Raw genomic sequence first — 15,895 nt, forward strand, 5'->3', positions numbered from 1 at the left:
CTTGGGTTAAAGGGTGAGCCATGCTAGTGGCAATCAAATAAAGAAAGGGAAAAAAAGAGAGAGTAAGTAATCAATTAACACAAAGTGGTGAAGCAGTTGGCAGGGGCTAATATGAGGCACAAGAGAGAGCTGGAAAAAAAAAGTTTTGTTTTTAATTTATTATAAAGAGGGTGTTTTGGTCTTTTAGGTTTTTCCCACTTAAGCAATATATATATGCAAGTCACTGGTTCACATTTCCATCTAATTTAATAGTAAAACTAATGTTAGGGTGCAAAGTGTAACAATGTCATAGTTTATGGTGCAAACTATGCATTTGCATAGTTTATAATGCAAAATGTAATCTAAAATATAGTTTAGGACGGTAAAATGTAATTTTTCCAAGAAATCTAAAAGTGCTTAAACCATAATTTTAATAAAGAATGCTTAGGTACCTACCAACTGAGTACCTCCATACAACAATTTATCAAAGATTACTTTAAGCTTATGTGAGAACCACCTGATCATTCTTCCATAAAAATTAATGAAGCATTTGATAGAAGGAGTCTGTTTTATTCATTATCAAAACTAGAGTCCCAAATTGGCAAAAATGAAGAATGAGGGGAATTTAACTATAATGATCTCAAGTTTAGAGGATCTTGGTGCATTTTACCCCTTTTGTTATGTCTATTGGTTTATAAAATACTTCTTATATATTAAAGCTATGTTTACTTTTCATATGTCACTATATATAACACGATATATATATATACACACACACGCTAACGATAAATTTGACCCATAAGATAAATTTTTAGCTCCATATGTTGGACAATTATACAAAATTCTCTGAAGAACAGAAGCTGGTAATGAGAAGGTATATATAGAAAAAACTATATTTATTTATTAAGGAAAAAAAAAGGCATACAATCAACCTTAACAACAGTAATACATGGAAAGATGTGGCAATTATTTGAAAGCACTCTGTGACAATAATATCAGAGTATAAATGAAGCTAATAGAATTAGTAGCAAGAGCAGAGGAGAAGCTAGCAAGATCAGTCACAGTGCAGACACATCAATAGCAGAGCATAGACAAAACGACAACAATGAGAAGTAGTTTCTATACGGCATGTAGTTTAGTGTGGTTAGATATTTACTTAAGTGACAACACGTGTGATAGGTTGTTAATTCTGTTTTGGTTAGTTATTTTGCTTTCACACTTGTACAGATTAGTATAAATATAGCTTCTGTAATCACTTTTATTTTTTAATGAGAATATTCAGTTTTAATTCTCTGTTTTGTGATATGGTATCAGAGCAAATTCCCAAATTCCTGTAGGGTTTTGTTTTGTTCCTTTTTCAGTTTTCTTTTCCAATTTTCCCGAGAAAATCTCTCTGTTTCTTGAGAAAATTGTGCTTCTTGAGAAAATTTTTCTTCGTGTCTGTGAGAGATTTCTTCTTTGTTTGCCAATTATGGTTTCCACTGCAAATACAAATGGTTCTACAGATGCTTCAACGTCTGTGACTCAAACTCCTTCCACACAAGATTCTCCAATGGACGACCCTCTGTTTTTGCATCATGCAGAAAATCCAAGTCTGGTTCTTGTCACACAGCCTTTGATAGGTGGAGAAAATTATGCAGCTTGGGCTCGTGCAGTGAGAAAAGCTTTACTCACCAAGAACAAATTAGGGTTTATTGATGGGACTCTGACTCTCTCATCACCATTGGTATCTACTCCTTCGAATGTGCAAGCTTGGATAAGGTGTGACAACATGGTTGGCACATGGCTAACCAATTCAGTCTCACCAAAGTTACAAGCAAGCATCATTTATGAAGACACTGCTCTGGAAATTTGGAATGACTTGAAGAATCGTTTTGCTCAGACTAATGGACCTAGAATCTTCAATCTTCAAAAGGACATTGCAGAGCTTCACCAAGGTGAGATGTCTGTTACTGATTTCTTTACTCAATTGAAGGTATTTTGGGATCAATTGCAAAACCTTAGTCCATTTCCTTCATGTACTTGTGGTAAATGTGTTTGCAATATTAATAAAAGGCTTACTGATCTACAAGTGAGAGAGTCTGTGATAAAATTTTTAATGGGATTGAATGATTCTTTCTCCCAAGTTCGATCTCAAGTCTTGCTTATGGATCCTATCCCATCTCTTAGTAAGGTGTACTCCTTGTTAATTCAAGAAGAGACACAAAGATCAGTCCCTAATGCCTCTGTTGCTAAGGTTGATTCTACTGCTCTAGCTGCTAAATTGTTCAATGAACATCTTGGTCCAAATCTTGGTAATTCTGGTGGCAAAGGGAAAGAGAGACCAACTTGTACTTTCTGTGGCAAGATTGGTCATACAGTAGATAAGTGTTATAAAAAGCATGGTTTTCCACCTGGGTTCAAGTTCAAGAACAGACCTCCTATGGCTCATCAAGTTTCTTCAGATGTATTGTCCACAACTTCCCCACTGCATCAACAGAATTCTGTTTTTACTCCTGAACAATGCCAGCAGCTTCTTGCTTTGTTTGGGGCTTCCAATTCATCTCTTGTAGCAACTTCAGCTTCACCCAAGGAGAGTCCAATGGCAAATGTAGCATCATCTTCTGCATCTATTGGTGTTCCAATGTCAGGTATTGACTTATCTCATAGTGTTTTCTCAGCCCAAGTAGTGAATAGAAGGGCTTATGACAAACAAACTTGGGTGCTAGATACTGGAGCTACTGACCATTTTGTTTGTTCAATGGATATGTTGACCTCAATTACTGCTACCATGCAGTCTTTGGTTCACTTGCCCAATGGGGAATCACTTAGAGTTACTCACATTGGAACTGTTGTTCTTTCTTCTTCACTTACCCTTTATAATGTTCTTTGTGTCCCATCTTTTAGTTTTAACTTGCTATCTGTTAGCTCACTTACACTTTCTCAGCCTTATTGTCTTGTTTTCCTCTCCACTTATTGTTTTATTCAGGACCTTTTATCTTGGAAAACGATTGGGGTGGGCAAGGCTGTTGATGGGTTGTACTTGTTGCAATGTGATACTCTCCAGCACATCTCTTCTTCTTCACTTGCAGACTACTTAATCAATCACAAGTTTCATGCTGCTACTAATCCTCCTTTCTCTGCAGCCACTTCTGCAACTCCAAGTTCCTCTTCTTCTCATCTTTGGCATGCAAGATTAGGTCATCCTTCTGATCTCAAGCTTAGACTTTTAGGTCCTCATATACCTTCTTTACAGTCTCCTTGTAATAAGACTTGTCAAGTCTGTCCTATGGCCAAACTTAAAAGATTACCTTTTCCTTTTAATAATAACATTAGTGCTTGTGCTTTTGATTTGGTTCATATGGATGTGTGGGGTCCTTATTCTGTTCCCACTCTAGATGGTTTCAAATATTTCTTAACAATTGTTGATGATGCAACCCGTGCAACTTGGTTATTCTTAATGAAATCTAAATCTGATGTCAGATCCTTGTTTCAATCTTTTTACACTATGGTTGTTACTCAATTTGGCCACAACATCAAATCCATTAGAACTGATAATGCCAAAGAGTTTGTCATGCCTGATTTCTTCAATTCTCATGGTATTATACATCAGCACAGCTGTGTTTATACTCCACAACAGAATTCTGTTGTGGAGAGAAAACACCAACACCTTCTTTCCATTGCAAGGGCATTGCAAATTCAATCACAAGTACCTCTCCAGTTCTGGGGTGATTGTGTTTTGACTGCTGCATACCTTATAAATAGACTTCCCTCTCCCTTATTGCATGACAAAACACCTTTTGAACTTTTGTTTCATAAGACACCAGATTATGATCATCTCAAAGTTTTTGGCTGCCTATGCTTTGCTTCTACTATTGTCCACTCTAGGACCAAATTCTCACCAAGGGCAAGAAGATGTGTTTTTCTTGGTTATCCTTGTAATGTCAAGGGTTATAAACTTTTTGATCTTGACACTCATTCTGTCTTTATCTCAAGGGATGTAGTGTTTCATGAATTTGTTTTCCCTTATGCCTCTTCATCAAATAATTCACTTCCTGCCATTCCTTTGCCCTTGCCTTGTGTTCCTTCTGTTCCTTCCTTGCATGATGATCCTTTTCTATCCAGTCCTTCTACCCCTATTGTTTCTTCTGATTCTATCATTCAAGTCCATCACACTCTTGATGATGATTTCCTTGATGACCTACCAGAAGCACCTCCTGAACCTATTGCAGACCCTTTTCCTCTTAGAAGATCTTCTAGGTCTGTTAAAAGACCCTCTTATCTGCAGGAGTTCCATTGCAATCAAGTTGCTGCTGATCAGCCTATGCATTCATCTCATTCAGGTACTTCTCATCCCATTTCTGCTCATGTTTCTTATCACCACCTCTCTCCTTCATATAAGACCTTTTGTTGTGCTATTTCCTCTCTAGTTGAACCCCAATTTTACTACCAAGCTGTGTCTGAACCCCAATGGCAAGCTGCCATGGCTGCTGAAATAGCAGCTCTTGAGGCCAATAATACTTGGACTTTGACCCCTTTACCTGCTGGTAAGAAGCCCATTGGCTGCAAATGGGTCTATAAAATCAAATATAAAGCTGATGGTTCAGTAGAGAGATACAAGGCTAGATTGGTGGCTAAAGGCTTCACTCAAAAGGAGGGTGTTGATTACTTTGAGACCTTTTCTCCAGTAGCTAAAATGGTGTCTGTCAAGGTTCTTCTTGCGGGCTCCATCAAAGGTTGGTTTTTGAGTCAACTAGATGTGAATAATGCCTTCCTCCATGGGGATTTGGATGAGGAAGTGTATATGGCTCTTCCACAGGGGTTTCACAGCCAGGGGGAGGTAGTTTGTAAGCTAAACAAATCTTTGTATAGGCTTAAGCAAGCCTCTAGGCAGTGGTTTGCCAAATTTTCAAATACTTTGCTTCAGCTTGGTTTCATTCAGTCCAAGGCTGATTACTCATTGTTTACCAGAAGACATGGTGACATTTTTATGGTTCTTTTGGTCTATGTAGATGATGTGTTAATAGCTTGCAATGACAAAGCTGAAGTAGACAGGTTTAAGGTCATGTTAGATGAGAAGTTTAAGCTTAAGGACTTGGGTGACTTGAAATATTTTCTTGGCTTGGAGGTTGCCAGGTCAGACAAAGGAATTGCCCTTTGTCAAAGGAAGTATACCCTTGAATTACTAAATGATGCTGGACTGCTTGGCTGTAAGTGTGCTAAAACACCCATGGAGCATAGTCTGAAGTTAAGCAGGTTTGAAGGAGAAGAGCTCAAGGATCCTAGTCATTACAGAAGACTTGTGGGCAGACTCTTGTACTTAACTATTACAAGACCTGATGTAACCTTTGCTGTCCACAGACTCAGTCAATTCATGGCCAAGCCTAGAAGACCTCATCTGGATGCAGCATATAGGGTGTTGCAGTATTTGAAAGGAGAACCAGGCAAAGGTCTTATGTTCTCTTCTAGTACAGATTTACATTTAAAAGGATTTGCAGATGCAGATTGGGCTGCATGTCCTGATACTAGGAGATCCGTGACTGGCTATAGCATCTTCATTGGTGATTCTTTAGTGTCTTGGAAGTCCAAGAAGCAATCTACAGTTTCAAGGTCTTCAGCAGAAGCAGAGTACAGGTCCATGGCTGTAGCAACGTGTGAAATAGTGTGGATCTTATATTTCCTTAAGGACATAGGAGTGAATCATGACAAAGAAGCCTTGCTATTCTGTGACAGTCAAGCTGCACTTCACATTGGATCTAATCCAGTTTTTCATGAGCGAACAAAACACATAGAGATAGACTGCCATGTGGTGAGGGACAAGGTCTTAGAGAAGGTGATTAAGTTGAATCATGTTAGGACTAATTGTCAATTGGCTGACTTGCTTACCAAAGCCTTAAGTTTCAATCAATTCTCAAGCCTCATTTGCAAAATGGGAATGCTTAACATTCATACACCAGCTGCTCTTGAGGGGGAGTATCAGAGTATAAATGAAGCTAATAGAATTAGTAGCAAGAGCAGAGGAGAAGCTAGCAAGATCAGTCACAGTGCAGACACATCAATAGCAGAGCATAGACAAAACGACAACAATGAGAAGTAGTTTCTATACGGCATGTAGTTTAGTGTGGTTAGATATTTACTTAAGTGACAACACGTGTGATAGGTTGTTAATTCTGTTTTGGTTAGTTATTTTGCTTTCACACTTGTACAGATTAGTATAAATATAGCTTCTGTAATCACTTTTATTTTTTAATGAGAATATTCAGTTTTAATTCTCTGTTTTGTGATAAATAACGAGCAAACAATCCAACTCAGCAAAATCATATAGTAGTAGACAATTTGCGCTACCAAAACATGTCCAGCTTCGAGTAATTATACAATGGAATACTATTATAGTTTACTTCATCATCTCATACAATAATGGATCACACTAATTAAATTAATTGTTTGATCCACTATTCATGTGAGAAAAAGAAATAGTCCATTAATATATTCGCGGAGTATTGTATAATTTTCAATATCCTCGTGTTGCATTTATCATCACCTTTTTTCTTTCTTTCATCACAAAGAAAATGGAATGAAAATAGCAACTCCAATCGACACCAATATTCCATGCTTCGCAAGACTCGCTGCACCAGAATCAACCACTATAGAAGAAGTACTAGTCTTTGGACTGGCTGCTGCCGGGGTCTTCTTAGCCTTCGGCTTAGTTGGGGCTGGTGCTGGAGCTGGTGATGGGGGCTTTGGAACAAAAAGGTCAAGAGGAAGAAGCACTTTGTCTACTTGATATATAGCAAGCTGAAAATTCGAATAAAGAGTACCGCTCACTGAAGCATTGACAAGGCCAGACGAAATGTTCACTTGGCTTCCAACACTGGTCACATTTAGTGGGTAATCACCAGGTTTGTTATCTCCTGCCTGTGTTCGCACTGGGTTGCTCACAGTTTGGAAGTTTTCCAAAGTATAATAAGTGGGCAAGATATGAAACTGTATAAGTCGGACCTTTTCTTCGTTACTGAGAGAGTTTAGGGTGCCAGCTTTGAGGTTGGAAAATGCGTTATCGTTTGGAGCAAAAAGAGTGAAACGAATGCTTGAATCGTTGAGCTGCCCTTTGAGTTGGTCAGCCACTCCAGTGCTCTTTAAGAGGCGGATTAGGATCGTGAACCCACCGACCTTTTGGAGGATTTTGATGACATCTGGAGGACCAGGCGGGGCCGGGGCATTGGCAGGTGAAGCCACAGCAGGCAGTGTTGGGGCCTGAGCTGGCTGCCCTAAGGTTGTGGTGCAGTGGAAGAGAAAAACAAGTAGAAGGGAAAGAAAGAAGAGAGCTTGTTTGGCCATCTTTGTATGTATGTATAGTGGGCTGTGTTTGGTTTTGGGAGTTTGCTGATGCAAGAGTTGTACTTGCTGGAGTGTGTTTGATATGTGTTGAAGGGATGGAAGTGGCTTTTTATATAGGCTGGGAGACAATGAATTTAGGTGAAAGGGTACAATCTTAGTTAAAAGAACTTAATCTTAGTTACAAAACCTTAGATGTTAGCAGTTCATCTTTTCTGTGAGAGGTGGAGGATGATTGGATAGAATGAGAGAGAGATTTTATTTGCAGTTTAGTTTGCTTGTGAAATCAGGAAAAACATAGGGGATCCGAATTGTGTTTTGGGATTAGAAAGATGGATATGATTGCTTAGCTTTCTCTTATGATGAATCTTATAGCTATAAAAACTCATTTGTTCATGCGACAACCTTTTGGTTATGGAGAAGATTTTCCTACTTGGTCTCCTTCCCTACTCCCACTGCAAATCCTTCTTCCCAGGTAGAGGATTTCCTTCCTTCTCTTTTTAACACTTAGTTTGTTTGCTTAGGAGATGGTGGAAGTTGTAATTTCCAAAATAAAATAAATAATTAAAAAAAAACCTTGTTTTTTAGATAACATAATAATAAGTTAATAACCCAGATACATACAATGTTTTAATATTTTAATTGAATATTTTCCTCTGAAATAAAAATAAAAATTTTGAAAAAAAGAATAGTAATTTGATGTTCTATGAAAATATACTATGTATTCACTTATTCACATGCTATTGCCAATGCTCTTTTTTTTTTTCTTTTTTTCTTTTTTGTTAGTTCTCTTGTATCGCGGTCCATTTTCATTGTTCTTCAAATTAAACACGAGAATATTGTCACTTGCATTTGATTTTGCCTTGGCATATAGTCACTTGATTTTATCATCTTCAATATCCATCATTATGATATAATCTTATACATAGTTATGATCGCTCTACTTGACCTAATATCCACTTGGTCTGTTGGTGGTGCTTGTCATCAGGCTCATCACATATTCTAGTTATGTTAATTAAACTTGGTCCCTTCTATAACCACTTAAACAATAGGTCAATAGCCTTCAAGCACTTTGTGTCTAGAAAAGTGTCAATTCTATTGCGAAACCTTTGGGTAAAGAAATGATTAATGCATTTTTCCTCTTATTACTCTTATGCCATATTTAACTTATTAAATCAAAGTGTATTCAATTATATCATTCTATAATAGATAAATTTATAGTGTTAATTGGTGCATCAATTTTTCCTTTTGTTAATCTTATATCTTAGATTCTTAGGTTGTTCATTAAATAAAAGCATATTCAAGATATACATTCCTAGAAATAGATATAAGTAAATCTTTTTAATAAAAGCCTTCCTTATTTTCAAAAAATAATTTTTTTCAAACATTTGGAGAATTAGATATATGAACACTATATTTTTATTTTTATTTTTAATTTTATTGTTAGAAGGAATAACAATTTCAAACTTTGTAGTTAGGAGTTAGAGGTCCTTATTGCATTTGTCATCCATATATATATATATATATATATGAGATTTTTTTTTAGTTTTTATTATTGTTATATTTTTCATATATTAACTTGTATGTGTTTAGGTCATTGTAGTGACCTTTATTATTTAAGGAATTTGAAATTGATTAAATTTTAAATGTTTCGTAAGTATTAAAAAATATTATTATACTTTGTGCGTGTAACCTCTAAATTATTCAATAAAAAAATTTTAAAGAATATTAATTATAAACAATATAATTTAAAAGATAGTTCATGGATTACAAAATTGACTAGATGGGAAAAAAATTATTCAGATTATGTAAATACCAACTTCATGTAAATATTTTTATTATATATAAGAAAATAGCATGTGTTAAATCAAATTACACATATATTTTAAGTAAAACTATTAGACTATTAGATATATATAGTCTAATAGATTTTTTTTTTCTCTGATTTTTTTATTAATAAATTTAGCTTGGTTCCTTGGAAAAAGTTTTAGGCCCGTCACTAATCCATTTTACGTTGAACTCAATGTAATACCACTTACAGAAAATGGAGAAGGATAATTTTTCCACTCAAGTTAATTTATTCATTATTCTGTCATGGTCAAGTTAATTTTTCCACTCAAGGACTTTATTACAGATGGGACGGCCTGGATTCACTTCAAGCCCGTAGATTACAAGATTTACTTGTTCACATGATTGTATCATGACAAAATTTCAATATACTTCCCTCGTCTATTAACTTCACACGCATAAATTACATCAATATGATAACATTTGCATTTTATGAGACTTGTTTATGTACTGCGGTAATTGTTGATGAAATTTTTATATTACTATTACAACATAAAATTTACTTTTACTATATATGTGTAGCTAGTTTTAGTCAGCTTGCTTTAGTGAATTGTTTTTGGTTTCTTGTACTTAAGGAGATAACAATATCAAATTATAATCCAAACTACCTGGAATTTCCAACTTAAAGCCAAAATTTATTTTCTTTTCTATAAGTGATGATTTATGACACATTACCACAAAGGTAGTTGTGCTCATACTTCAACAAATAATAACTAAAAGCTAACTGAGTTAAGCTCCAATAGCGAGAAATAATTATTATCTTTACTGTCTAGAGTTGAAATAAAGCATAGCAGATCAATAGCGTAATGATCATGTTCCCTTCGGAAGTGCCATCTATTATACATTGCTTAGTAATTTGTTCTCAAAATTATATGATTTGTCGTAATGCTGATGTTTAATGCTAATGTACCTTGCAGGTTTTTATTTAACATAAATTCAATAATTACAATAATCAAGTGTGAGATCCAAAGTTTCGAACCCTAATTCTTCTCTTCATTAAGAATCTATAGCAGGTAATGCTAAGCCGTACAAGGCTCTTGACTACCTTGTAGACGTTTTGCGTAAGTAGTAATTTAAAACCATAGTAAGACTTGCTAGCTAGAGTAGTTGAGATCTACTCCCCCACCCCCACCCCCCCCCAAAAAAAAAAAAAAGATTGCAATGAACATAGCTTTTAGTTTGTCCGGTAAGGCAGAAAATTTGATTTGATTTGGTTTGATTTTTTTTTTTTTTTTCTTTTGTGTGTGTATCAAGTTGGGGTGTGTTGGGAACATATGTACCACATGTTTTCGTGACTTCTACTCATGTATCTGTTCAAGTGAGACAGACACATATATTGATGGCATCATATTCTTTACGCACTCTCAGTTTAGGAAGAAATCATCATTTTGTTATCTCTAGTGCTCCATGGCCAAAAATGGTCGAATTTAATTCATATAATTTTCTTGAATCAATTCTCTCTTTTCCATATCTAAAATCAATTTTGTTTAATCACTGGAAGAACTATTTCTCTTAAACAGTAACTCATGCACTGCACTCCACTGCTCATGGCTTGCCAATACATGTGCGCTGCAGTGCTAGTTTCATTCTTGTATGTATTTCTTATCTAAAGCATCCATGATCGTTTATCCTAAAAGTATATAACTCAAAATGGAAATTTGAATGCTCAAGCCTAATGAATGACACAACTTCTCTAGAAAAATCAATTATACAAAATTCTCAAGTACGTGGAAACTGGAAGTGAAAAATAACATAATACCCTCAAAAAAATCAAAATTAAAACTTAACAGTACACTGGTACCCATCACAAACTGGCATCATACATAACAAAACAGCTAGGAAAATGGCAAATTATTTGAAAGCACTCGGTATTGATCACGACCCTTCAATCCAACTCACCAAAAATCATACGGGACTCGACAATTGGACCCCCAGCAAAGTTTATATCCAGCTGATGCATAATTCATCATGTTCCCTTTGTTACAAAGAAAGTAGAGCTGCAATCACAGCAACTCCAATGGACAACAAAAATCCATGTCTACTGAGTCTGAGACTCATTGCACCATTCTGATCCGCTGTGGCAGAATTAGGACTTCCTGCAGTAGCCTTCTTCTTAGTCTTAGCTTTAGGGCCAGCAGGGGCAGGTGCTGGTGCAGGAGGCCTAGGAGCAAAGATTGCCTGTGGAAGAAGCACTGAATCCACTTGATAAACAGCTAGCTGATTATCAGAATAAACTGAACCCCCTACTGTGGTATTGACAAGACCAGAGGAGATGTTCACTGAATTGCCTGAAGTTGTCACATTTAGTGGGAACTCACCAGGTCTGGAATCTCCAGCCTGTGTCCTCAATGGGTTACTCACGGTTTGGAAGTTTGATATAGATAGAAAATTGGGTAAGATGTGAAACTGTATTAGCTCAACCTTTTGTTCATCAGTAAGAGAATTAAGAGTGCCGGATTTGAGGTTGGAAAATGCGCTATCACTTGGAGCAAGTAAGGTTAGGCCGTTGTTTGTATCGTTGAGCTGCTGGTTGATTTGGTCAGCCACTTTGGTGCTCTTTAAGAGGCGGATTAAGATCGTGAACTGACCGGCCTTTTCTAGGATTTTGGTCACGTTGGTTGGCCCGGGTGGTGCCGGGGCCTGAGCTGGCTGGGCTAAAGTTGTGGTGCAATGGAAGATGAAAACTAGTACAAGGGAGAGGGAGAAGAAAGCCTGTTTGTTCATGTTTGTGGCGTGTTTTTTTGGGGAAGTGGGGTTGGTAGTGTTTTGCTTTGGCAATGTGCTAATGCAAGAGTGGTCCTTGTAGTAGAAAGAGTGTTTGATATGTATGAGAAAGAGGAGAGGGTTTTTATTAAGGTTGAGGTATGACAAAGTTAGGTGAAAGGGAACAATTATAGTTGCAAAACCACAGTTGTTAGCAGCTCATCGTTTTTATGGAAGGTGGTGAAATGAATGGATAGAATGAGAGAGATTTTGCTCTTTGAGCGACCAGTTTGCTTGGGAAGGCAGGAAAAACAGAAGGGATAATATCTCAAGTGGGTGTGTGGGCTAATAAAGATGTGCATGATTGCTTTGCTTTCACTTTTTAATTACGCAATTGTGCTACAAAAACGATTTCTTTGCCACCAACTTAAGAAAGAAGTTTCTAGCTGTAGGTTTCACAGTGGAAGAGCAAATCTATGATGAGGACCAATGACAGATTTGCAAGTGAGGTCCCAGTGGCCCAACCTCATGGATGTTACCCTCTGACCTATGCCAGCTTACTCAACGTTGATTGCTCCATGTGAATGGGTCACCAGCAGAGTTGACATACTGTTCACTGTAAATTCTTTTTTTTAGATATGCGTTCACTGTAAATTCTAGAATTGGTTTTTTTTTTTTGGGTTCAATTCAAGCAAATATTGTACTTTCGGCCCAAAAGCCAGTTGCTTGCTTTGTCAGACACTTGGTGCCTTCTAGGCCCATACGGTGCCAGACAATAGAACTCTATCATTATTTAGGCTTTCGGCATGAATCATGGACTTGTGGGTAATTTCCAATTAGGTCAGCTACTTCTCTGCATGATTGTCTGGCCTCACAAGGAGATGTTAAGACTTGAGCATTCACAATGAGGTTGCTAAAATGACTAAAATGATAGTCATTTTAGTAACCCAAACACTAAAATACGCCCTTAACAGCAAAGTTATCTATTTTGACTCAATGCTATAAATTTTTAGCTCTAAATTAGAGTTATTTGCACACGCTATTTTATTAGTCCCCCACACGCAACCTCTCCCACAAAAAAGAATATTTTAGATGAAAAGTAATAAAATAGGAAAATAGGAATAAAAAAAATATTTAAATAAAAAGCTAAAAATTATAGATGTTTTGATGTTGAGTGTATTGTAAAGCAAGTTATTAAAATAAATAAAGTAACTTTTTGAGTTGCTAAATCTATAATTTTTAGCAACTTTACTGTGAGTGCTCTAAGGTCCAAGGTATATTTAGTTATAAATTGTATAAATATAAAACAACATAATCTTCTTCTCTCTTTTTTAACTTGGTTTGAACCCACTCCCCCCTTCTCAATCCCCAAGCCCTCAAGGAGGAACCAATCCACTTCAGATGGGATGGGTTAAAGCAACTAGGGACGTAGCTATCTTTGGACTAGGGGCCAATGCCCCCCCCCCCCCTAAATTTTTTTAAAAAAAATATTGTTATATATATGTGTACTAGTTTTAGCAATTTTGTTCTATAAAATTACATTTTTTCCCGTAAACAATATTTTTGATTCTTTTAAAAGTAATGCTATACTCACAAACTTTTGTATAGCATTTTTACAAACTGTTGGTTTGCACATGGACTCACCACTCGCATTATTTTTTTTACTTACTAGTAATCATTTATTACATCAATAATTTATAAAAAAGTTTATAGCACTAGTATTTTCCTCATTTTAGTGACTATAAAAAAATTTATAGATCTAAAATTTAAAACAAAATATACAAGCCAAAAAAAAAAAAAAGCTCAACAAAAAAATTACCAATAGTAAAACTTAAAAAAAAAATTAAACTCAATTAACCAATTTTATTTAAAATAAACAACCCTATCATTTAAAAAATTCTAAACAAAAATAATTTTGTTCTTACTGATACAAAGAAAAAAAAAATCTCAAGCAGCTAAATAGTAGCAGAGTCAAAGGTTGAGATCGCTACACACAATTAACAGTAAAGCTGCCCCCCTTAACTCAAAAGTCTGGCTCCATCCCTGAAAGCAACCTAATCCTTAAACTATATAATACATGGGAAAATTTACTTAAATATTCTAAATAATTATTTATTTAAAAAAAAAATGTTCCAATATAAATTTCATATTGTTGTAAATACTGAAGTCAAAAACAAGTTTGAAAAGGGCAAAAAGGTCTTCTTCAACTTATTTTTTGCTAAAATTTTAATTATACCTTTTAAATTTGAGAGAATTGTTGTTTTCTTTCTTAAAGTTTATTTTGTCATTTTAGTCTTTAAACTTTAACATTTTTGACAAGTTGGTCCTTCCATCCATTATCATCTAAGAAGTTGTTGCTTTTCACATATGTGATACAACATTGTTTTACTGAAAGTAACCAAAATTTATGGATGACAATTGATTGAATGACTAACTTAGCATAAATGTTAAAGTTTAAAGACTTAAAAAAAATAAGGGGGTAAAAAGCCCATTAACTTAAACTTAATGGGTATAAAAGTATACATTATATTTTGATATATCGACTATAGAGCTTTACCATCATAATTTGGTGGGTGTGGAAGAGCAATGGCAGCCTAAAATAGTCAAACACACTTGGTGGAAAAAGAGGAAGAAATCGATCAACTTCCTGTCTGTGACCAAACATGAAAGAAGAAGAAGTTTGAGGAGGAGACTTCAGGGATGAAAAGGTCATGGCATTATTTGTGATAACAAAGACTCTACCTATGCCATTACCAAGGAAGGAGAAAGTGAGTCCCACACTAACAGTCAAGAAGAAAAAGATGGATTGTTAATGAAGAATAAAGTTATGGACATAGCGAATTATGTGCAACATCTTCATGAGTCAAGTGCTAAACTTGAGTGGAAGCTTCTTTCATAGGGAGAAAATGATGCAGTGCATTTGATGCCCTTATTTCCATATTTTTATATTTAAAAAAAAAAAAAAAAAAAAAAAAGAAGAAGAAGAAGAAGAAGGAAGTAAATTATTCATTTACTTGAGGGAAGTACACTAGTTAGAACAGTCTCTATACATAATTACATAACATAATCAAAATTTTTGATCCTTTGCCAAGTCTAATTGAGAAACGAATACAAGGCTTCCTTGGCTAAAAGTACCTGCCTTGAAATCTTCTACAAGGTTTAGCAAATCCTAACACACCATCTTATCCCTGCATCATAACTTTGGTCTCTGCTGTCCCAATAAGCACAATTCTTAATTTTGTTGGATGTTAAGAAAATTAGGTTATTTCTTTGAGAGACATCCATTTTTAAATTGCTGGTTGTTTGAACTAGGTCAGTATGCAATACATTAGGTTCCTCAATTGAATTCAAATACGTGGTTGTTTTGAATTTAATTTTCCTTCAAACAAATAATATTATTTGTGTTTTATTGGTCAATACAACCAAGTGTTTGAATTTAATTGGAGAATTTAATGAATTGCACATAAGTTATTGTATCTAAGTTTTACCCAACAATAACTGTGTGAGGATTTGGAGTAATTTTAAAAATAAATGATGTTTCTTCCATAGGGACCATAGAATTCACCGCATTCTTAACAGTGGAAATTGCTATTCAACTTCTTTGTGTGAACCTTTTGTAATCCATTCTTGCACCCACTGAGTAACTAAGGTTGTATATAATGCATCCGTTTTTAAAGTAAGAGGGGAACCAAACCACACCATTCTAGCAAAATGACAATGGAGGAACAAATGATCTATTATTTATACTTCCTTCCTACAGAAAGCATAGCAAGGTTTGTGTGACAGTGATAGATTTGTAGATGAGTTCTTGTTTGAATGGTAATGATTTATTCAAGAGTTTCTAAGATGAAAATTGTGATTTTATAGGGGGGTTTTAATTTTCCATTGCTTCTAACAGTGAAATTGAGTGAGATTTTGTATGATACCTTAGTCTTTGGCTTGACTATGTTTGCAACAGAGTGTAAGATTGTTCCACTGTGTATGCCCCTAAACATACTATGTGGCCATATTAATTGATCCTACTCACATGCGGTTGAAGTTGCTCTTTGCA

At 35.5% G+C, this 15,895-nt stretch overlaps 1 protein-coding gene and 1 pseudogene across 1 annotated transcript; both read right to left on the bottom strand.

Annotated features, from left to right (window-relative positions):
* Positions 1–6,266: 6,266 nt before the first annotated feature.
* On the bottom strand, positions 6,267–7,302 carry LOC142608298 (fasciclin-like arabinogalactan protein 12). The gene has a single exon (XM_075780045.1). The coding sequence runs from the start codon at positions 7,294–7,296 to the stop codon at positions 6,517–6,519; it is 780 nt and encodes a 259-aa protein (XP_075636160.1). The 5' UTR covers positions 7,297–7,302; the 3' UTR covers positions 6,267–6,516.
* A 3,533-nt stretch (positions 7,303–10,835) lies between these two features.
* Positions 10,836–12,005, bottom strand: LOC142607858 (fasciclin-like arabinogalactan protein 12; annotated as a pseudogene).
* Positions 12,006–15,895: the final 3,890 nt, after the last annotated feature.

Source organism: Castanea sativa, chromosome 8 (assembly GCF_040712315.1).
Source record: "Castanea sativa cultivar Marrone di Chiusa Pesio chromosome 8, ASM4071231v1".
Lineage (NCBI taxonomy): Eukaryota > Viridiplantae > Streptophyta > Magnoliopsida > Fagales > Fagaceae > Castanea > Castanea sativa.